This window comes from Equus asinus, chromosome 13, assembly GCF_041296235.1.
Source record: "Equus asinus isolate D_3611 breed Donkey chromosome 13, EquAss-T2T_v2, whole genome shotgun sequence".
Classification (NCBI taxonomy): Eukaryota; Metazoa; Chordata; class Mammalia; order Perissodactyla; family Equidae; genus Equus; species Equus asinus.
Genome location: NC_091802.1, coordinates 28,529,208 through 28,551,305, shown reverse-complemented (window position 1 = coordinate 28,551,305; position 22,098 = coordinate 28,529,208). Strand labels below are relative to the sequence as shown.

The following is a 22,098-nucleotide window of genomic DNA, read 5'->3' as shown; positions in this document are numbered from 1 at the left end:
TTTCTTTTTTTTTTTTGAGGCAGATTAGCCCTGAGCTAACATCTGCTGCCAATCCTCCTCTTTTTGCTGAGGAAGACCAGCCCTGAGCTGACATCTGTGCCCATCTTCCTCTACTTTATATGTGGGACGCCTGCCACGGCATGGCTTGCCAAGCGCTGCCATGTCTGCACCCGGGATCCGAACCACATGAACCAGGTGCTGCCAAAGCAGAACACAACAACTTAACTGCTCCGCAACCCGGCCAGCCCAGTAACATGTTTTAAATGTCCTTGGTTTTAAAATCAATAATGTTAAACAACATTTGAGTTTTTCGCTTACTTTTCTTCATTCTTGGTTTGCAGGTTTTATTCTAGATACTTGCATTAGGTGGTTCTCATACAAGAATGGAGTCTTTCTATTATAGTTCATTTACAAACATTGGAATAAAATATAGTAGGCACCAAGATTTTGATCATTCCATCTCCCATTAGAGTATAGTGGTTATTAGAGTGACTTTGAATCCTGGTCCTATTACCTCTTTGTTTCATTGTCTTAGGCAAGTATGAGAGCCTTGATTCTCACATGTGAAAATTAGGAAAATAATAACCTACTTCTCTGGGTTTTTGTGAGGAATAAATGAAAAAATTTATATTAAATGTTTGACTACTAAGTACTCAATAAACGGTAACTCTCATTGGTCTGAAATGATTCTGTTCACTTTTTTAGAAAGTGATTTTATCATGTCACTGATATAGCTACCTTGTATTGAAATACCTTGCCCTGTACTCACCAATAGCTTGCTTGTACTACAAATATATTTTTGCTTTTTTTGGTTTGTTTTCCTGATTTTTAATATTTTAAATTTCTAACAGGATCCAGAAGCTTGGGAGATTACCATTATGCATGAGAAAAGTCTGAGCTGTTCTCCTATTGCCAGATTTATTCCTGTAGTACCCGGGTTTTGGAGACAGCAAGTTGTTAGAAAGTTGCACTTCATTTCGTGTCAAACAAAATCTGATAAACTTGCATCTTACTAGATGTTAATTAGTTCCATTTAAAAGGAGTTGGTATAAGTACATTTTCAACTAGCACAGAAAAATCTTGGGGTTCAATGACATCTTTTGAACCCTGGTCAGATAGGAGAGTAGCGGCCTTTAGTTAACGGTCAAGTGACAACTTTGAGTTGTCTTCCTTGGCAGAAAGTGTTGGTTAATTCTAACAGCAGGAACGGTTGAAAAATCCAAGAAACAATCTTCCACGTGCATTGATTTTGTTACAATTCATACTATTTACAAAATTGGGAGGCTGTATAACAGAAAAATCTGCTCCCCAAAGTACCTTTTTTGAAAAAGTCACCCTACCTCTGATTGCTATATATCTGTTTAACTTTTCAGCTATTGTGGTTTCCAAGGACTCCACATCCGTTAAAAGTGAGCTTAATTCCTCTGGAGATCAAGCATTCATTCACCCATTCAGCAAATTTAACAAATATTGACGGTCCACTTTGAATCACTTTGCTGGGCTCCGAGTGTACCGTGGTTTTCTAAAGTTCCCGCCCTCGTGTCTACTTGGGGAAAAGCGGAAGAAAATCAACATGGAAATAAATTAAAATGCAGGGTCTTATGAAAGAAATGAACAGCATGGGGAACCTAAGTTTCGGACACTACAGAACTAGAAGTTCGGCTTTGCAACTCAGTAGCTGTGTGCCTTGAACAGGTCATCTGAGGATGAGCGAGGTGAGAATGTGTTGTGGAACGCCGCACTCGAGGAAAGTTCCAGCTCCTGGCAAAGGATCACATCACGTTAGGCGTGTGAAGTCTGACAGCTTTGCAGTGACCATAGCGGCTGAGAAAAGGGGTGTCGCCTAGCTGTTCTGCACACCAGAGGAGAAACAGGAGGGGGCCCTTCAGGACCTTGGTGAGGACAGCATCTCCGCACACCAGAGGATGGAAGGAAACCCTCGGTGGGTGGGCCCTCGAATCTGGGCCCAGCCGGGTCGCGGGGGCGGCCGAGCTTTCCGGCCGCCGCGCGCCACGTCATTGAACAGTTCTCCCTCCCCTCGCTTCGAGTCGCACGCGCGGAAGTAAACACCTCAACGTCATCAGGCCGCGTCTTCTCCTTTCCCCTCCCATCTCCCTAGATCGGTGGACGTGCTCACCTCCGCTCGGGGCCAGGTCTATGTCCCGGTTTCCCGCCGTCGCGGGCAGGGCGCCAAGGCGGCAGGAGGAGGGTGAGCGGTCAAGAGACCTCCAGGAAGAGCGGCCTTCGACTGTTTCCGTCGCTGATAGAGGTGCGGTCCGCGGGACGCTACGAGGCCAGCGGGAGTTACAGCATGGGGGTTTTGGGGGGATGAAAGTCCGCCTTCGGCGGGCAGAGAGGAGTGGTGAGGGGGCCGCAGTGTTCTCCTCACCTTCCAAGCTGGAGGCGAACTTTGCGTCCAATGAGCACTTCGGTCTAGAGGGGGGCGGTCCCAGATCCAAGTTGGGTGAAAAGCTTGCTGGGGGCCAAAAAAGTGAACCCCAACGCCGAAACACGTTCTGCTCTTAAACAGGCTCATAAAGCCTTTGTTCTCTACTCTTCCATCCCCCCCACCTTCGTCGGGCCGCCAGCCTGCCTTTGGGTACGGTATGAAGGGAGCCAGTTTCCAGGAGCCAGTTTCCATGGTTACCCACCACTTGGCCTTCTGGGATATCAGTCACTCTGAACAGGGACCTAACTTGAACCATGAATCAGAAGCAAACACAGGTGGCTTTTAATTCAGCTGAGAGTTTTCTGCTGTGTTCCAGGTTTTGGTCTATTTAATAAAATTGGGCTTTGTGCTTCTGTATAGGTGAGCTTCTGTATAGGTATGCTTGCACATACATTGCCTTGTGCTAGGCTTACTTTGTTAAATACTTTGAGTCATTCATTGGCAAGTGCTCAAGTTGTTAGATTTCACTAAAAAGTTGTTCTGGGCTTATAAATCCTCACTTACAAATTGGGCATAGCTGATTTAACTAAGAAGTCATGGATTGATCCCTTCCAGCCCTAAAATTCTGTTGTCTTTCTCTTCTCAGTTCTGGAAATTGAGTCAGCGATATCTTTACAGGCCTTTTAATTGCACAATTGTTTTTCTGTTATTACAGAAGAGAAAGGATGCACATCACAGGAGGGAGGAACTACTCCAACTTTTCCTATTCAAAAACAAAGAAAAAAGCTTATTCAAGCTGTGAGGGACAATTCATTCCTTATTGTTACTGGAAATACAGGAAGTGGTAAAACAACTCAACTCCCAAAATATCTATATGAAGCAGGTAATTTTATTCTGGGATAATATTGTGTGTATTTAAAAGATATCCTCTTAAAAGCTAATAGGACTTGGGTATTACACAAATGCCCACCATTTATTTTACAGTCCCAATTCTTCTCTTGGCACACCCTTCCTACATCTTCCCTGCTTCTTTATAGTCTTATTTCAGACTCAGGAATTAGTTGAAATGGCAGTTTTTTCACTTTTAATTACTTAATAATCCCAAATAGAATTATAAGTAGATATTGATTCTCTGCTATAGAATAAGTTTGTGTGGCAGTAGACTATAATCATTGGGTATTGAAATAATTTTCAGGGGGAAGGGATATATTGATATACTTTGCTGGCATTAGTATTTATAGGTTCTTTCTCCAGAGTGTTAACAGGTGAGTGTTTATTCCTCAATTCTGCTAATACCAAGCCAGCTAACAAATTACCCTTAAAGTGTCTTTCCCTTTGATATGGTAAAACTTTCTTTTATAAGGTTAGCCTAGAGCAAAATTATATTGGATATAATTCATACAAAAATTAACAAAAATTTCTTAGCTTATACTAACTTGTTCTAAGGCATCTAATCTAAGATGCCATCTATTAAGGCATACCACTATTTTGCGTACTGTTAATGAAGTAAAATTGCCATCAGCTGTAAGATGCATCTTCCTTTCAGAGATACTAAAATAGTAAAAAATGCCTATAGAATCTATGAAAGGTGGTATATTTAACTTCTGTGGCAAAGGTAAATCTATTTTGGGAAGCATGTGGAATTTTATGGATTCCTAGGGATGAAAAATTCTTGGCCTTTAGACTAAATCTTTAGACTGAAATTGGAGAAAAACCAAACCTAACTAAAATATGTACATTTTAGATGGTTACTAATATGTATTCTTATTTTTTATTAATACTTAAATTTCCACAGTGCAAATGTAATACAGTGTGGTGTTAATTTGCAGAGTTTTCTTTTGGAAACACTTGAACAGTTTATATCGATTGACCAGAAACAATTTAGCTCTAATAGGAAGCAATTATTTACATTTTTGTGTTTTTTACCTCTGGTTCTATTAGGGTTTTCACAACATGGTATGATTGGTGTGACTCAACCACGAAAAGTAGCCGCCATATCAGTTGCTCAGAGGGTTGCTGAAGAAATGAAATGCACTTTGGGATCTAAAGTAGGATACCAAGTTCGTTTTGATGATTGCAGTTCTAAGGTACAAAAGTTTTGTTAGTATTTGTTTAAGTACTGTAAACTTAGGGAAAGAGTAGAGAAAGTTATGAAAGATTTTAACTTCAAAATTCCATTTATATTTTAAAGAAACAAAGCTTCAGGTTATAATTAATTTTTGTTGCCCATTGTTAATGTTTTAGCTCTGAAGTGTCTAATATTTATCCCATTTTCTTCCTTCTCAATTAGTTTTTTTTTTTTCCCTGAGGAAGATTAGCCCTGAGCTAACGTCTGTTGCCAGTCTTCCTCTTTTTTTGCTTGAGGAAGATTAGCCCTGAGCTAACATCTTTGCCAGTCTTTCTCCACTTTATATGTGGATTGCTGCCTCAGCATGGCTGATAAATGGTGTAGGTCCACACCCAGAATCTGAACCTGTGAACTCAGGCCACTGAAGTGGAGTGCACCAACCTTAACCACTATATCCTGGGGCCCTCCTCTCAATTAGTTTTTAAGTAAGTTATGTTTATTTTTCTTAGGATTCTTTATTTTAGTTTTTTAGTTGTAAGGATCCTTGATATGTAACTTACATTTGTGTTTTTTAAAAAAAATTTGTTGTAGTAAAATGTACATAACATAAAATTTATCATTTTAACCATTTTTAGGTTTATACATCAGTGGCATTAAGTACATTCACAATGCATAGCCATCTCCACTGTCTGTTTTTGGAACTTTTTGATCATTTCAAATGGAAACTCTGTACCTCTTAAACAGTAACTCCCCTCACCTTCCTCCCCCCAACCCCTGGTACCTTCTATTCTACTTTCTGTCTCTACACTTTTGACTATTCTAAGTACCTCATATAAATGAAATCATGCAATAGTTTGTCCTTCTGTCTGGCTTATTTCATTTAGCATAATGTTTTCAAGGTTCATCCATTTTGTATGTTTGTATTCTTGAAGTCAGTGGAAAACTGACAACTTAATTAACAAAGTCAGTAAGCAAGTATTTATTGAGCATCTTCTATATTCATGGCACTAACAAATTTAAAGTTCTGTTCTTTTTTTTTTAATATTATTTTTTAATTTTTCCTTTTTCTCCCAAAGCCCCCCGGTACATAGTTGGGTATTTTTAGTTGTGAGTCCTTTTAGTTGTGGCATGTGGGACGCTGCCTCAGCATGGCTTGATGAGTGGTGCCATGTCTGCACTCAGGATTCAAACTGGCAAAACCCCGGGCTGCCAAAGCAAAATGTGTGAACTCAACCACTCGGCCATGGGGCCAGCCCCTAAAGTTGTTTTCTTGTTAATAGTTAAAATTCACATTCCCTCAGGATTTCTTAATTCTGTACTAGATACAAAAGAATCCCTGATTTACCTATGGTCCTTAAGGAATGGCTATCAATTACGGCACAGAATGACTCTTTAAAATACTATCTTTGTCTCCCTAGTGGTCACTGCTGGGGATATTTCTTCCTTTTTTTCTTCCCTGGTTTTATAGATGCCACTACTGTTAACTCCTAACCTTTGGACCTTATTCTCACCTTGTTTTAATGCTAGTTGACTGACGCTATTTTTTTTATAGGAGAATGAGTAGGCAAGAAGAGAGTGAGAGGAAATTGTGCACCTAACCATTTCTTCTACCTTATCTCCTGGGTCCTCTAAAATGATAGCTGAGAGGGAGATGAATCCCATTTTATTGTTGTTTCCCACAACTTGCTCACCTGAAGCCATTACATTATCTTACTACTTTCCACTGACTTCATTGCATCTCCTTATAGCCCAGCTGTGTAGTAGGCAATACCATCTAGGTTTGTGTAAGTACACTCTATGATGTTCGCACAATGAAGAAATCACCTAATGACACATTTCTCAGAACATATCCCTGTCGTTAAGTGACGCATGACTGTATTTTATGTATTCTTTTATTTAGTCGAATTAGTGTGATCACTTAATGTCTGTTCATTTTGGGGGAAATTTTGGTTTGCAAAGCAGGGATGAATTTCTGTGATACTATATATGTATGAGTTGATGTATTCTACTATTTGAACATTAGGAAACAGCGATCAAATACATGACTGATGGATGTTTACTGAAACATATTCTGGGAGATCCAAATCTTACCAAATTCAGTGTCATTATTTTGGATGAAGCTCATGAGAGAACTCTAACTACAGTGAGTATTTTAATATATTGGTTATTTATTAGTTTACTTCTTCGGGGTAGCTTTTTAGTGTATAGAGAATTGTCTCTTCTTACTTACATTTTAATCTATTGAAATGGGAATTCTTTGGTTAGGAGAGCAAAATATTTAAAATAAGGTGGCGGTTAGGTACACTTGTGACTTACTAGAAATTTACTTTTCTTTCAGGACATCTTATTTGGTTTATTGAAGAAGCTATTTCAGGAAAAGTCTCCTAATAGGAAAGAACATTTAAAGGTCGTGGTGATGTCAGCAACTATGGAACTTGCTAAGCTCTCTGCATTTTTTGGAAATTGTCCAATATTTGATATACCTGGAAGGCTTTATCCAGTCAGAGAAAAATTCTGCAATTTGATTGGCCCACGAGACAGAGAAAATACTGCGTATATTCAAGCGGTACTACTTGGCATCCTTTTTATGTCTTTTTTATATCTATGATTCTAGTTGACTGAGTAGTTTGATAATTCATTTGTTCCCTGTTATTTTAGTGGCAGCACTCATACGTCCTAGGACTTTTGATAACCAATTTAATTCTTCTGTGGAACAAGGAGAGGTATCAGGGGGAAGGCTGTATTTCCACTAGCATATTATGCTTGTGTTTCTTGGTTTAGATTGTGAAAGTGACCATGGATATCCATTTGAATGAAATGGCTGGAGACATCTTGGTTTTTCTGACTGGTAAGCATTCAGTGTCAGGTTTAAAATTTTTGCTTTTTATAAGAGGAGAATGTGGCACCACACTAGAGGGTTACCTTTTTTTTGAGATCTAAATTCTACTCATGTTGCCCTAGCTTTTTATGATTATCTGAATGGTGTTAGGTATTATGTCTTATGTAAGAAATATAGGCTAATTCTACACTGCCGTAAAAAAAGTGTCTTATTAATAAACATATGTAAAACATGCTGACCTTTTATTAGAAAGATGTTAAATGGTAAAGTTGATATTTTTATTAGTCTGTCTTATATAGAGCTGTTACCACACTAAATGGTCCTGGATCTGAATGATTAACTCCATTATTTCAAGAGGCATCCTACCAGCTCCTTTCTTCTTTGAGCAGGGGAATGGTACTGTGTGATAGCAGTACATACGGTGCGGAATCCATGTCTCATAGACAAGCCTTTTTTGGAGGTCAAAAATAGAATAGTTAAATCTCAGACTAGTGTGATTCTTTAAGTAGCAGCATCTTGCTAACAGAAATGAGTCATTTCATCAGTCACCTCCTACTCTGCCTTGTACTGATGTTGGAAGTGAGACATTGTAACAATCTCTTGCCTTTTTGTGGTTACTTAAGTATTTTAAAATACACCTAAATGGAGTATCTCCTGGATTAGCTTCCTCTGTGGTGTTAACTTTACTGAGTCTTCCTCAAATACTTTGTTAACAAGATGAAAGGCTTGAAGATTAGAAACATTTTTAATTTTTTAGAGATTTAAATTCCTTGGAAACTGGCATTTCTACTATTTTTAATTTTATTGTTGAGATTTGGTACAACTTGTATGTTCATCTCCTTTATCTCAAATGAGAGATTTAAAATAACCATTATGCAAAAGGAATTTTAATCCAGAAGACTTTTTCATTCTTAAATTAATTTTGCTGTTCAATTGCTGACATTATTTTCCTCCCTTATTTCAGGTCAGTTTGAAATCGAAAAAAGTTGTGAGCTACTTTTTCAGATGGCAGAGTCTGTTGATTATGATTACGATGTTCAAGACACCACTCTAGATGGCTTGTTAATACTGCCGTGTTATGGATCTATGACAACAGGTAATTCTTCACTAGAACAGAAAATTTGATTTTTAAAAAACTTTTTATTGACTAATCATATACGTCCAGAAAAGTGCACAGATTGTAAGTGTTTAGGTCAATGAATTTCACAAACTGAACTTACCTTTGTAACTAACACCTAGATCATAAAACAGAGCATTAAGAGAACGAATATCCCTTGAGAGAAGTGATTTTTTTTCTTGAGGTCTTTTCACGTTTACTTTTTCACATGCCTCGGACACGTCCTCCTTAGTATTGAGAGTAGGCTATGTCCTCTCCCAGCAGAACAAAAATACTGTTGGTAATTTTTTGAAATGAGGACTATAATTTCTTGATTATAGTACCATAGGTCAAATCTAATTTGCTACTGTCACCGAATTTCTAGAAATTGTATATATACAGATATATCTGAGACTAAACACAGTGGATTGTTTTCTTTTTGAGTAGCCACACAGTCTGCTTTTCAAGAATAATGCTGTTCTTTTGTAAATTCAGAGAGCAAATGCAAACTTTTATAATTCTGATATTTGCTCATAATAAATGTTGTTGAATGAGGTTTAGAATTTGTTTTGTAACACTATTCTATTATGGAATTGGACTTCTAAAACTAAAGGGAAGTTAATTGTAGCCTCCTATTTGGAGTTTTGAATGGGATTAGCATTTAATGTAATGTAAAAAGCATTTAAATGTTTTTATATTTTTTGTGTGTTTTTGTTGAGTAAGTGGTTCTTATCCTTACATTAACAAAAAAAGTTTGGGAGTATAGGTGTTGATAAATAACCATAGACCATGTGCTGTTTTGGAAATCTTTTTGTGATGTTAGGCCCTTGCTCTCAATACTGAAGTCTATTTTTAGATTTTTACGTCTTCAAGGGAATTCTTAGGGTCATTATTAGATATTTAAGGTTTTCATTGTTTTCTGGAGAATGGATCCATTGACTCTTTTATAATTTACTTTGTAACTGATCAAGTAATTCAAAACCCATTATGGTTGCTTTGTTATTAACCATTAACAATATACACATATTTTTTCTATATAAAGTAAAGAATTTTATTCTTTCCTTCTTACTACCACATTGAAAATAATGTTCTGTATCTGCTATTGCTTCTTGTTTAAACTTCTGGAAATCCAGTTTTTATACTATTAAAGGTTTCCAGTGACCTATTTCTCAAATCTTATGGCTTTTTCCCATTAGTTTGTATTTTGGTTTTGTGATAATAATAATAAGTCTCCTTGAAATGTCCTCTGGGATAATATTTAATTATCTGGTTACCACTTTTTCTCTAAAGCTACTGCCCTGCCACCCTCCCCAGCCTTTGTTTCCCTCTAACTGTGACTGCTCCCTGAGGTTGCAGCCTTAGCTTGCTGTTTTCCTGGAATTCTCTGTTTTGGAGCGGTTGGCTCCTAAGACTCACCTGTCACTTCTCTGTGGATGACTCCTGAAAGCTGTCTCTAGTTCGTTCTCCTGCACTCTAGACCTCCTGGGTCTCCTCAGGGCTCTCTGGTCTGTGCGTCATATCATCCTAGATCTTTCAATCCAAACATGGGGCAACTCCTACAGCTTTTCTTTTACCCTTGTCTTATCTAGATCTTCTTTTCCTTTTTTTATTGTCACTGTTAGAGTTGGGATCCTCAATTTGCTTTCCTGAGTTGTTAATGTAGCCTGCTAACCTGTTTTCTCTGATTAAGTTTACCATCCTACCTGCAGTGGTAAGCGTAATCTTCCAAAAGCACAGCTCTAATGTGTCAGTCTCCTGTTGGCTACCTGCAACCATTCCCTATTACCAACTGAATTAAAATGCCAACTTAGTAACTTGGCATTCATCGTCCTTCCACTATGACGTCAACATGCCTTCAGCCATAATTTCTAGTGTGTGTGATTTTCTGTGTTGGCATACATGTGTAAACAGTAAAGATATGAGAGTGGGTGAGTAGAGCCATTAATGAAGGGTTTTCTTTGTTTATTTTAGTTTCCTTTCTGGTTCCAGGGGCACTATAAGGGTGATCCATGGTGATCCATTATGAGCATAATACTGTGTATTGCAGTGGTTTGTAACAGTGCAAAGAGGCGTTCGGATAGAGCTGATGAAGTGTACTGAGTAATGGGTGAGGTGGAGTTGGATAAAGAAGGGAGCGAGTGGCAGGTTTCTGGGATCTTAGACTTTCTTTTTAAGCCTGGTTAATATAATACAGCACTTACTTCTTTATTATTGCTACTTTGGGTGATGGGAAGAGACACTATTAGGTTATTTCCTTTCTTTCTTTCTTTTTTTTTTTTGAGGAAGATTAGCCCTGAGCTAACATCTGCTGCCAATCCTCCTCTTTTTGCTGAGGAAGACTGGCCCTGAGCTAACATCCGTGCACATCTTCCTCTACTTTTATATGTGGGATGCCTACCACAGCATGGCTGACCAAGCGGTGCCGTGTCTGCACCCGGGATCCAAACTGGCAAACCCTGGGCTGTCGAAGCAGAACGTGCACACTTAACTGCTGTGCCACCAGGCTGCCCCACTTTATTTTCTATTATGCTTCAGGAACTAAAAACTTGCACTTGGGAGTGAAGAGAGGCAAGAAGGATTTCCTGCTTGTAGCCTGTAGTGAAGTGGGTTCGTAAATGACCCATACTTGGGTTTAGTGAATAGGTAAAAATTATGAGGTGGATGTTTTATATTTGCTCTTATTTCTGGACTAGCCATGATGATGACTGACTTTTTTAAAGGGACATCTTAAAATATCTCCCTAATTGACATAGAAAATTCTCATCTGTCAAATGTGAAGAGGTGCAGTGTTATCCCTTCTATTACCAAGGTTATATGATCTTGCTCTCTGGGTTGAACTCCCTCTAACCTCTGTTGGTGATGTTCTGTCAAGCTCAAAATGTAGGAGGTATTTTTGATTCCTTTTCCTCCCACATTTTTTTTTGTGACTGTGTTTGCTGTTTCCTTAACTTGAACTCCCGTTTTTCCTTTTAGCGTCTCCTCTCACTGTCTGATGCTATTTCATTTCACGAGCACAACCAGCTTTATGAAAACCTTTCCTGATCCCACTTCTCACAGCTGGCTCTGATCTCTTCTTCATTTGAACCTCGTTGTGCTTTGCTGTACTTCTTATGGCACGTAACACATTCTACCTCGTGTTATGGTTGTCTCATCCCCTCTATGAGATCATGAACTTTTTGAGGGCAAGTACTATATTTTGACGATGTCCTGCTTAAATATTTGTTGAACTGAATTCCAGATTTTTGACTTTGTGCTGGCCATTCTGTTAATGTCTTGCGTCAAACACTATGTCTAGAGCTTATTCTTGTTTCTCTTAAAACTTTTTGCTCTTCTGACTTCCCACCTTTTGTTCAAGATATTGCAGTTCTTCATGTTTGTCATGCATCTAGGGAAAGCTGAGCCGCACAAGAATTTATGAACTGAAATATACCTATTAGTTCATAAGTGACAAATGTTTGCATGGAGTTAGACAATTTTAGCACTGAAAGTAATTATCTAGTTCAGCCTTTTTTGGAGGGTGGGGTCTCAGATTCTCTTAAAAAAGTAAGGAAAGCCATGGCTTCTTTCTCTAGAAAAATGCACATATACCCATATATATGTTTTTGCATAATTGGACTTCTTTATTTTACAGATAGAGGCTAAGTGATGTTCCTGAGGTCACATGGTAAATCTACATTTGATAACTGGTTATTTATTCCGTAATGGCTGATATGATAGTACATATGTTTCCAGAACACATGAAGAAAAGGAAAAGAACTTTACCTTGGATTAGTATACAACATTTTAAGTTGCCATATTTTCTTTTTTTTTAAAGATTGGCACCTGAGCTAACATCTGTTGCCAATCTTCTTTTTTTCTTTTCTTCTTCTCCCCAAACCAGTACATAGTTATATATTCTAGTTGTAGGTCCTTCTGGCTCTGCTCTGTGGGATGCCGCCTCAGCATGGCCTGATGACTGGTGCTAGGTCTGTGCCCAGGATCTGAACTGGTGAAACCCTGGGCCGCTGAAGCAGAGCATGTGAACTTAACCACTCGGCTACGGGGCTGGCTCCATAGTGTACAACATTTTAAAAGAGGAAAAACTGCCACTTAGATTATTGCATAAATCCAAAAATAGTTTTCTTTTCTTTCTTTCTTCTTCCTGCAAAACAAAGATTTTACCTCATATGGCAAGTAACTAGAATTTGACTTTGTCTAAGGAACAATTTCCTTAAATGTTAAGATTAAAAATGTTGGTGAATAAGGCTAGTGAGCTTCACCTAACAACTTTTACTCTATTTTACTCTATGTGGAGTCTCCCCAAATGGGAAAATTTTTCTTTTGAAGAAAATACATACTTTAAAAGAAAATAAAATTAGCAAAGTAAGAAAAATAAATGTACTCAGATCCCAGCAACATGATTAAGTGATAATCACTATTAATATTTTGAGGTATATTGTTCTGAACTTTTTATTTGTACATTTAAATGTGTTTTTATTGTTTAGTTTTTTTAACAAAAGATGGGATTATGTTATATATGCTCTTTTACATTTTTCTTTTTCGCTGTTTGTAGAAATTCTAAAAGTATAGAAAAGTACACACACAAAAAATCCATTCCCCACCATGCAGAATGAACACTGTTAGTGTGTCAAAATATTTGCTCCAATTTTCTTTTAAGAAAAAGTACTCAATTGAGGAAAAATTATGCAGTATCATTATAAAGAATGCAAGCAGTGTACAATACAAAGGTAAAAGTAAAGAAATTGCCTCAAATCCCTCCATCCAGAAATAACCATCTTTAATACTAGGAAAAACATTATTCAGACCTGTGTGCATGTGTGTATACATCCAGAAGGGTATGTAAGTAGATAGGTAGGTTGATAGAAACACTTTCTACAAGTGAGATTGTACTATTAGTTGCTTTTCAAAAAAGTATTTAATTTTATTTGAATTTACTTAAAGGAATTACTAAACTTCAAGTAAATCTTTCTTTACCACATGAGATATTTTACAAAAGATTGCTTTAAGTTTAAAAAGATGAAAGTATTAAGCTGAGGGTAATATCTTCTTTTTAGATCATATTTGATTGGAGATCTTATCTGTTGACTCTGATTTGAAAGATGAAGACTTAAGTACTTTTGCTCTTCTATATTCTCCCCTTATGATTTTTGTTAGTTATTTTTACATTGTTCAGATGCATTCAGTGTTAGCCATCAATCCTTTTACCATGGTTTTTCCATTCCTAAGTTACTTTTGGTTAATTTTAGATTGTCTGGATTTTAACTTCTTTTTTAATAGAAGGGTTCTTGAGTGTTATTTTTTTGTTCTTCTTTTATGTTTGAGAATGTCTGGCTTTTGCCTTTGTACTTGAACTACATCTTGGCTGGGTTTTATGTTCTTGGGTCACACTTTCTTTTCCTTAGAACTTGGTAGACGTTGTCCAGTTGTCTTCTGGCATTGAATGTTGCTGCGAAGAAGTCTGAGGCCAGCCTGATTTTTTTTCCCTTCCTTGTAAGTGATTTGCTTTTTCTGTCTGATTGCCTGAAAATTTCTGTTTTATCCTTAAAGTTCAATAGTTTTAATTAGGATATTTTTTGGTGTTAAGTGTTTTATATTAAAACTTCCTGAATTTGATGTGCTCTTTTTAAAAATCAACTTTATTGAGGTATAATTTATATACAATAAACTGTGCCTGTTTTAAGTATACAGTTCAGTGAGTTTTGACAAATGTACATGCTGGTGTAACCAAACCCTACAAACAAGATGAACTTTTCTAATGTGCTCTTTTGATCTGCAAATTCTTTTGTTTATTTCAGGGAAATTCTCTTGTGTTCTATTTTTGAGTATAACTTTTGTTTATTTATTGGCTTCTCTACTTCAAGGATACCAATTATTCTTATGTTGGATTGCCTGTCTTCCATATTTTTTTAACTTCCTTCTAGTTACTTTATCTTTTTCAACTACATTTACTGATTATCTCAAGCCTTTTCTCTGTGTCAGGATTTTGATTTTTAGCTATATTAGTAAGAATTCTCAAGATATTTTTGACTCACCCAAAAATAACTTTGAGGGAGGGGTATAGATTTTGAGCTGAGCAGTGTATCTCTTTGTTCTGGTCCAAAATAGTCATCTTTTTCACCTCTTTGATTGACAGTTTCTGTTTATTGCTTTCAGTTATATTCCTTTTACAGACACACACACATGTATACACACTCTCTCTCTCAGACACATTTCTGCTTTGGGATCTTTTTGGGGGAATTTGGGACAAGAAATTCTATGAGGGAATTTCATATAATGTAAATATATCATATACATGTATCTTAGAAGTATTACTCCTTTAAGAGTGTTGAGTGATCTCTCCTCAATATCCTTATTTTTTGGTAGACTTGGAGCATCTTTCTACCTCTTTGCCAATTTTCCCCTCCCGTTAATAACATCCTAATATCTTGTTAGGTACTGGCATAGATGGGGTAAAGTATATCTGAATCTTTCTTCAGCAGGAAGATCAGAAAATGGAGATGATCATGAGAATTGCTGTATCTTTTTTTTTGTTTTTTGGTGAGGAAGGTTCACTCTGAGCTAACATCCGTTGCCAGTCTTCCTCTTTTTTTGACCTGAGGAGGATTAGCCCTGAGCTAACATCTGTGCCAGTCTTCTCTATTTTTTTTTTTCTGTATGTGGGTTGCTGCCACAACATGGCTTGATGAGTCGTGTAGGTCCGCACCTGGGATCCAAACCTGTGAACCCAGACTGCCAAAGCAGAGCATGCCGGACTTAACCACTAGGCCATGGGCCAGCCTGAGAATTGCTACATCTTAGTGAAAGTATTCAATTTCCCCTTTCCTTTCTAGAGAGTGAGAATGTACTTTAGGATATATGTATTTAACTTTTTTCCAAACCTTTATGAATAAACATAAAACTGCATGCATTCAGACTTGTGAAATATGGTTTTGAAATATGTAGGTGAAATGTAAATGTGAAATGTAAAGGTGAGTCATGTCAAAACAGCAGTTTCAGGACTTTTAAATTAATTACAGTGAACAGAATGGCAAATGAAACTGAAATTTTGCTTGAACTGAAGGCTAAAACAAATTAGGTACTTTTAGAAATGGGTAGATTGAAAAACAGACTTGATTATAGATAAATATGTTCAGAAAGGACATTGCTAATATATGTAAAATTTTATAAATAATGTGGAATTTTAAAGGTAGAAGGATCTTAATTTATTATTTATATAATGCATTTTTTAATTTATCAATTCATTCAACTTTATTGAGCACTTTCTATGGTCCAGGCATTGTTCTAGCTACCGGGGATATGTCATAATGAAAGAAAGTCCTCGTTCTTATAGAGCTACATTGTAGTAAATAAATAATAAATAAATGTATAAACCTATAATTCAAACTTTTGTTTGTTGTTAGTGCTGTTAAGTTGATTCTGACCCCTAGTGACCCTGTGTACAGCAGAGGGGAGCTCTGCTCGGTCTTTCCATGCCATCCTCTCACTTTCCAGTGCTATATCAGATAATGCTCCACTGCTATTCATTGGGTTTTCATGGTCAATTTTTCCAGAAGTGGATGTCCATGTCCTTCTTCCTAGTCTGTCGTAGTCTGGAAGTTCTGTTGAAACCTGTCCACCATGGGTGACCCTGCTGGTATTTGAAATAACACTGGCATAGTTTTCAGCATGGCAGCAACATGCAGCCATCATAGTATGACCACTGACAGATGGGTGGTGTGATTCCTTGGCTAGGAAGCCAACCCAGGCCCTAGTGATGAGAGTGCTGAATCTTAACCCCTAGACCACCTGGCGTAATTTGGACTACAAAGTAGTATATAACTCCTTTGAACCATCTGGAAGAAGTGAGTTGCCTAAATCTAGGAAATACCTAAAAAATAATTTTTAACACTTAATGTTTTTCACCAGATCTTCAAATCTGGAAGTAATAGATCTTTTTAGAATTATTTTTGTATTTATGTCAAAATTTCTCTGCAGGACACCCTGCAGAATAAAAGACCAGAGAACATAAGACACTTACAAAAGATACCTGTAGAGAAATTTTTTTTTTTTAAGCTGCCTTTCGGTGCTTGGTCCCCTGGCCGAGTGGCTAAGTTTGTGTGCTCCGCTTTGGCAGCCCAGGGTTTCGCCGGTTTGGATCCTGGGTGTGGACATGGCACTGCTCATCAAGCCATGCTGAGGCGGCATCCCACATGCCACAACTGGAAGGACCCACAACTAAAAATACACAAGGGTGTACTGGGGGGCTTTGGGGAGAAAAAAGGAAAAATAAAACCTTTAAGAAGAAAAAAAAAAGCTGGCTTTTCAGCACTTTTTTACTTGTGAAATTAATTTCAGAATGATGTGGAAGAATAGCAACGTTACTCAACTTGGTTTTAAATTTGCCTGTCTATATGTAAATCATGGGCAGGCCACTTGATCTCTCTGGGCTTTAGTTTTCTCACCTGTAAAATGGGATCGTTGGCCTAGTTCCATGATTTTAAAACTGCACTCATCTATGCCACTTCTTTTCTTCCTCATAATAGTTCAACTTTAGTCTGTTGTATATATTGGAAATACATGGGTCTTTGCAAGATTTTATTTGAAAACAGGTTAAGATTTTCTTGGCTGCTGAAAAAAAAACGACTTGAAGTTGCTCAAATAGAAAAAGTGAATTTTCTAAACAAATATGGGCATATCTCATGGAAATCAAAAGGCATTTAAAAATTTTTTTCTTTTAAAAATATTTATGTACTTATTGTTCTAATATGTAATGTACAGTAGTAAACACATAAGTTTAAAGGATGTTATGAAAAATATAAATACTAATAATTTATTTTCATACCCCAGTAGATAGACTTTTGTACTCTCTGGAGTGATTACTCCTAATTTTTGGAGATCATTGGAATAGATGGTCCACCCAAATACCTTGCTTTAAAGTTCCTTGACTTCTTTAGCTTAAGAGATCTTTTCCTTCATCCTACATCAGCTGCCCATTCAAAATGTTACCTCCTGGACTTTGTCATTAACATCATTTCTGATCTCAGTTTTAAATATCTTTCTGTTGATTACTTCCTGGTTCTGCCAACTCACTCTACTGTTCCTAATTCAAGAATTTTCACAATGCATTGAGACCTGTCGGTTACTGTCCTTAACTATCTCCTTTTGTCCTTACTGCAATGAGTTCCTTGTACACATTCTTAACTCTCTTGTCCTGTTCTCTGCTTAACCTGGCAGGAGAGCAAGTCTAGCCAAATATATCTTTCTACTTATTCTACACCCAGGCCTGGGAAGTGCCAGGAACCCAGAAGTATGCTTTTGTCAACTCTCATGGCTGATTCATTCTTTTCTCTCTTTAGACTAGCTTTCTCTCTTCCATGTATATTAGTCACTTCCCTGTGGTTCACAAGTTTATTTTTCCTCTTTGCAAGAGACTAGCCTAATCAAATTGAACATCTCTTGGACATTATTCCAAATTCACAGGAGAATCAGATTGGCCCAGCTTGGGGGAGATGTTTTTATCCTTGGTGCCATAAACTATGGCCAGAGGAGCAAGGTGTACCATACTATAAGCATTGCTGCTGGGGCCCACCCTTTGGGATGTGTGGGTAGTAGAAATGAGTGCGGCATTACTTGTTTAGAGAGGTAATCATGAGTTGGGAAGACACCCGAAAAAGGAAAAACCGCTTAGTTAATCAGTCTTTCATGCAGAGAGAGGTCGTTAATCTGTAGTCCATGGATGAGTTTCAGAGAGTCCCTGAGCACCCTGAAATTGTTGGAGATTTCTTTTGTTGTGTGTACATGCGTACCTTTTAATGGAGAAGAGGTCCGTAGTTTTTAAATATTCTCAAAGGGAGTTATGACCTACATAAATGACTCTGCTGTAGGATTTATTTTAGCAGTGATAATCTGTGATGCCATGGATCTAGAAATCTTAACAGTGAAAGGTGAGGAGAAAGTAGTTTTTGCTATTATATTTTGAGTTCAAGATAATTAAAGAGGTGGAGAAAACAACTTTTAATGAAATGAGTTTTTCAAAACTCGAGTTTGACAAATGCACGTTGTAAATTAGTGTTTTCTCTTTGCATATATTTTAGATCAACAGAGGAGAATATTTTTGCCACCTCCACCTGGAATTAGAAAGTGTGTCATATCCACCAATATTTCGGCAACATCTTTGACAATAGATGGAATCAGGTACAACTTTTAAAGCCAAGGAAGCCACTTAACTAATCATAATACATTGAGTTTGCTTCTCTGTGCCCTCCTCTAATTCCCTTCTCACCTAGTTAGCTTGTGATCACCTATCATTTTTTGTAATTATTGATTGCTGTAAATAGGAAATGGAGTAGGAGGTGTGCATAGTATTTCTGTTCACACTTTTTAACTACTTGTACTTGGCAACTTGTAGCTTTCTCTTCCCAAATTTAAGATTATGCATAATGCTTCATGAGTTTCATTAGATAGGAAGCCAAACCTGTTTTTCTATACTCCCGTTACCAGCATATACCTAAGATGATCTGATATTCCCTTCTCACCTGACAGCTCCATTTGATAGAGCAAGCTTTGTATATCCAAGGGTTTATCAGGAAATACTGTTTCTCTCTTCTCGTCTTTTTGTGAAGATGAGAAGATGATGCAGGTCTCTTATAGTTTCTAATTGTATTTTTTGGTGAGGAAAATTGGTCCTGAGCTAACATGTGTTGCTGATCTTCCTCTTTTTGCTTGAGGAAGATTGTCCCTGAGCTAACATTCTTGCCAGTCTTCCTCCATTTTGTATGTGGGACACCGCCACAGCATGGCTTGATGAGTGGTGTGTAGGTCCACGCCCAGGATCCAAACCTGCAAACCCCTGGCTGCTGAAGCAGAGCATGTGAACTTAAGCACTACACCACCGGGCTAGCCTCTTGGTCTCTTATTTTTTCATGTAATCAATTGTACCATCAGATTTTTGAGTAAATTTAATGGAGAAACACTTGGAAATTTTAAGTCTAGACTGATAGCTAATGTAAAGTTCTTTCAGACTGTTAAATCCCTTTTGGATATTTATCTTTTACTTGGTATATTTTATATACTTAACTAAATCTGTCTGTCTGCCACAGGAAGGCTGGACCTGAATCCCAAGAGATCCTATGTATTTCTTTTGGGTAAAATGATCACCCAGATCTGAGAAGAAGTTTAATTTCCTCTGTTTTTCTCCTTTACTTTAAAAATAATGTTTTTATTAAGGGCTTAAGGGAGTAGCTCTCCTGAGTAAATTAACCTCTGTAATTTTCTGTTTCCAGCAAAGGCAAAAGTCATTAAATAGCATGTTTCAGAATGTTCCCTTAGTGAATGATAGACTCACTGCTATTCCTAACTTAATTTTTTACCTGACTTGTTCTCTGATTAATCGTCTTAAAATAGTATTGTTAAAGGCTAGCTGGAATTAGATTCTGAACCTGTTAGAATGATCTACAGCTGGCTTCCAAGTTTTTTTTTAGAAGAGAAATTCATATAACCTAAAATTAACATTTAAAAGTGAACAGTTAAGTAGTATTGAGCACATTTACAATGTTGTGCAACCACCAACTCTATCTAGTTCTAAAACATTTTCATCACTCCAAAATAAAACCCGAGACCTTTTAAGCCGTTGCTCCCCATTCTCCCCTAGCCCCCTAGCAACCATTGGCCTACTTTCTATTTCTGTAGATATCCTGTTCTGGATATTTCATATAAATGGCATCATACAATATGTGACCTTTTGTGTCTAGTTTCTTTCACTCAGTGTGTTTTTGAGGTTTATCTACATTGTAGGATGTGTCAGTCCTTCATTCCTTTTTATGGCTGAATAATATTCCATGATATGTATATAATATAATTTGTTCATTCAACCCTTAATTGTTAATAAACATTCAGGTTGTTTCTACCTTTTGGCTCTTAGGAATAGTGATACTATGAACATATGTCTACAAGTATTTGTTAAGTACTTATTTTCATTTCTTTTGGGTGTATACTTCGGAATGGAATTTCTGGGTCATATAATAATTCTGCATTTAACATTTTGAGGAACCTCCAAGTCATTTTCCACATTGGCTGAACCAGTTTATATTTCTACGAGCAATGTATGAGGGTCTCACTTTCCTGACTTTCGAGTTCTACACCTAGCAAAAGTCCCCGTGTTGTTATTTTGGTAGAAAAGGAGAACCCAAGTGGTTAAAAGTTGATGTTTTTCCTTATTTTCTAGAAACTTAATTTGTTTTCATTCTCCTTAGATACGTGGTAGATGGTGGCTTCGTGAAACAGTTAAATCACAATCCCAGGTTAGGGTTGGACATCCTGGAAGTGGTTCCAATTTCAAAGTAAGTCTCTATGTCAAGCCTTTTTGTTTGAAGAAGAGTTGATTAGATAATTTCTAGCTGGTTTGGCGGTAGGAAGTTAATTACTTAGGAAACCCACAGAACATTTTGGGGACCTGTTTTTTCTCTTCTAAAGGAGTGAGGCGCTGCAGCGAAGTGGCCGAGCTGGCAGGACTTCCTCAGGAAAGTGCTTTCGGATCTATAGTAAAGATTTTTGGAACCAGTGTATGCCTGACCATGTGATCCCTGAGATTAAGAGAACTAGTTTGACATCTGTGGTTCTGACCTTAAAGTGCCTTGCCATACATGATGTTATAAGGTATGTAGATAACTTGAAAAAAAAATTTGTCAGATTGGAGCCAGGTTACTCCTCAGAAATTCTTCTGAAGTATTTGACTCATACATCCCTACAGTTCAAGGTTCAACTAAACCCAAATAAAAGGCTCTTTGCATTGCTTTACTGTGATTTGATCCCTTGCTCATATTTTAACCTTGGCTTCATGGGGTGCCTCCTGCTGATGTTTATTTGGATCATTTAGTGACAACTATTTATCTATAATCAAAAGTATATAATGACCTTAGATCAGTCAGAAAGTGTTTTTTTGCAGCATTTTTTGTGTGGCCAGCATTGTGCCTAGTCCTGTGAGAGACACTAATACTCTGTGGTAGCTTTTTTCTTTCACTAACCTTAAGTTATATTGGGGAAACAAGATTCAGACACAAGAAGCAAAGAATAGAACAGTGGTTAAATTAATAAAATGTTTAGCTATATAATTAAGTGGTATAGGACATAGTATTGTTGTAGGGGCTTGAAATTTCATGTTATACATGGTAGAGGAAGTAATGAAGGAAAGTACTGTCTTGGTCTTAATTTTGGTTTTAATAGTCTGGAAATGTAAAAATATGAGGAACTTTGAGAGAAGATGACCATGCATTCTTTAAATTCACAGTAAGAGGGGAAGTAATTATTAGGTGCATCCAAATATGTATTGTATACTCTTGGAAAGCCAATTCAAAAATTTTTTGGATAGTTATTGTAAGACTAGATATTTTCTAAATAAGACTATAGATCCTAGAAAGAGGAAAGCATGTAATACATAAAATACTAACTGTAACCATAAATGATACCAATGAGAAAGAAGAGCCATTTGAAGAACTCCGAGAGGCCAAATAGAAAGCTTTCAAATGAACCCAGATTTAAAAATAATATTCATGGGTGCCGGCCCCATGGCCGAGTGGTTAAGTTCATGTGCTCTGCTTCGGTGGCCCAGGGTTTCTCTGGTTTGAATCCTGGGTGCGGACATGGCACTGCTCATCACGCCGTGCTGTGGTGGCATCCCACATGCCACAACTAGAAGGGCACACAACTGAAAATACACAGCTATGTACCAG

General features: G+C 37.3%; 1 protein-coding gene across 1 annotated transcript in view; it reads left to right on the top strand.

Annotated features, from left to right (window-relative positions):
- Positions 1–1,402: 1,402 nt before the first annotated feature.
- The window catches only part of DHX40 (DEAH-box helicase 40), a 49,569-nt gene continuing 28,873 nt past the window's right edge, over positions 1,403–22,098 (top strand). Inside the window, exons 1-10 of the mRNA XM_044744889.2 lie at positions 1,403–2,269; positions 3,105–3,272; positions 4,331–4,476; positions 6,481–6,600; positions 6,796–7,023; positions 7,239–7,305; positions 8,261–8,392; positions 18,466–18,565; positions 20,623–20,709; positions 20,843–21,025. Of these exons, the coding sequence (XP_044600824.1) occupies positions 2,158–2,269; positions 3,105–3,272; positions 4,331–4,476; positions 6,481–6,600; positions 6,796–7,023; positions 7,239–7,305; positions 8,261–8,392; positions 18,466–18,565; positions 20,623–20,709; positions 20,843–21,025 (1,343 nt within the window). The 5' untranslated portion in view covers positions 1,403–2,157. The remainder of the gene's footprint in view (positions 2,270–3,104; positions 3,273–4,330; positions 4,477–6,480; positions 6,601–6,795; positions 7,024–7,238; positions 7,306–8,260; positions 8,393–18,465; positions 18,566–20,622; positions 20,710–20,842; positions 21,026–22,098) is intronic.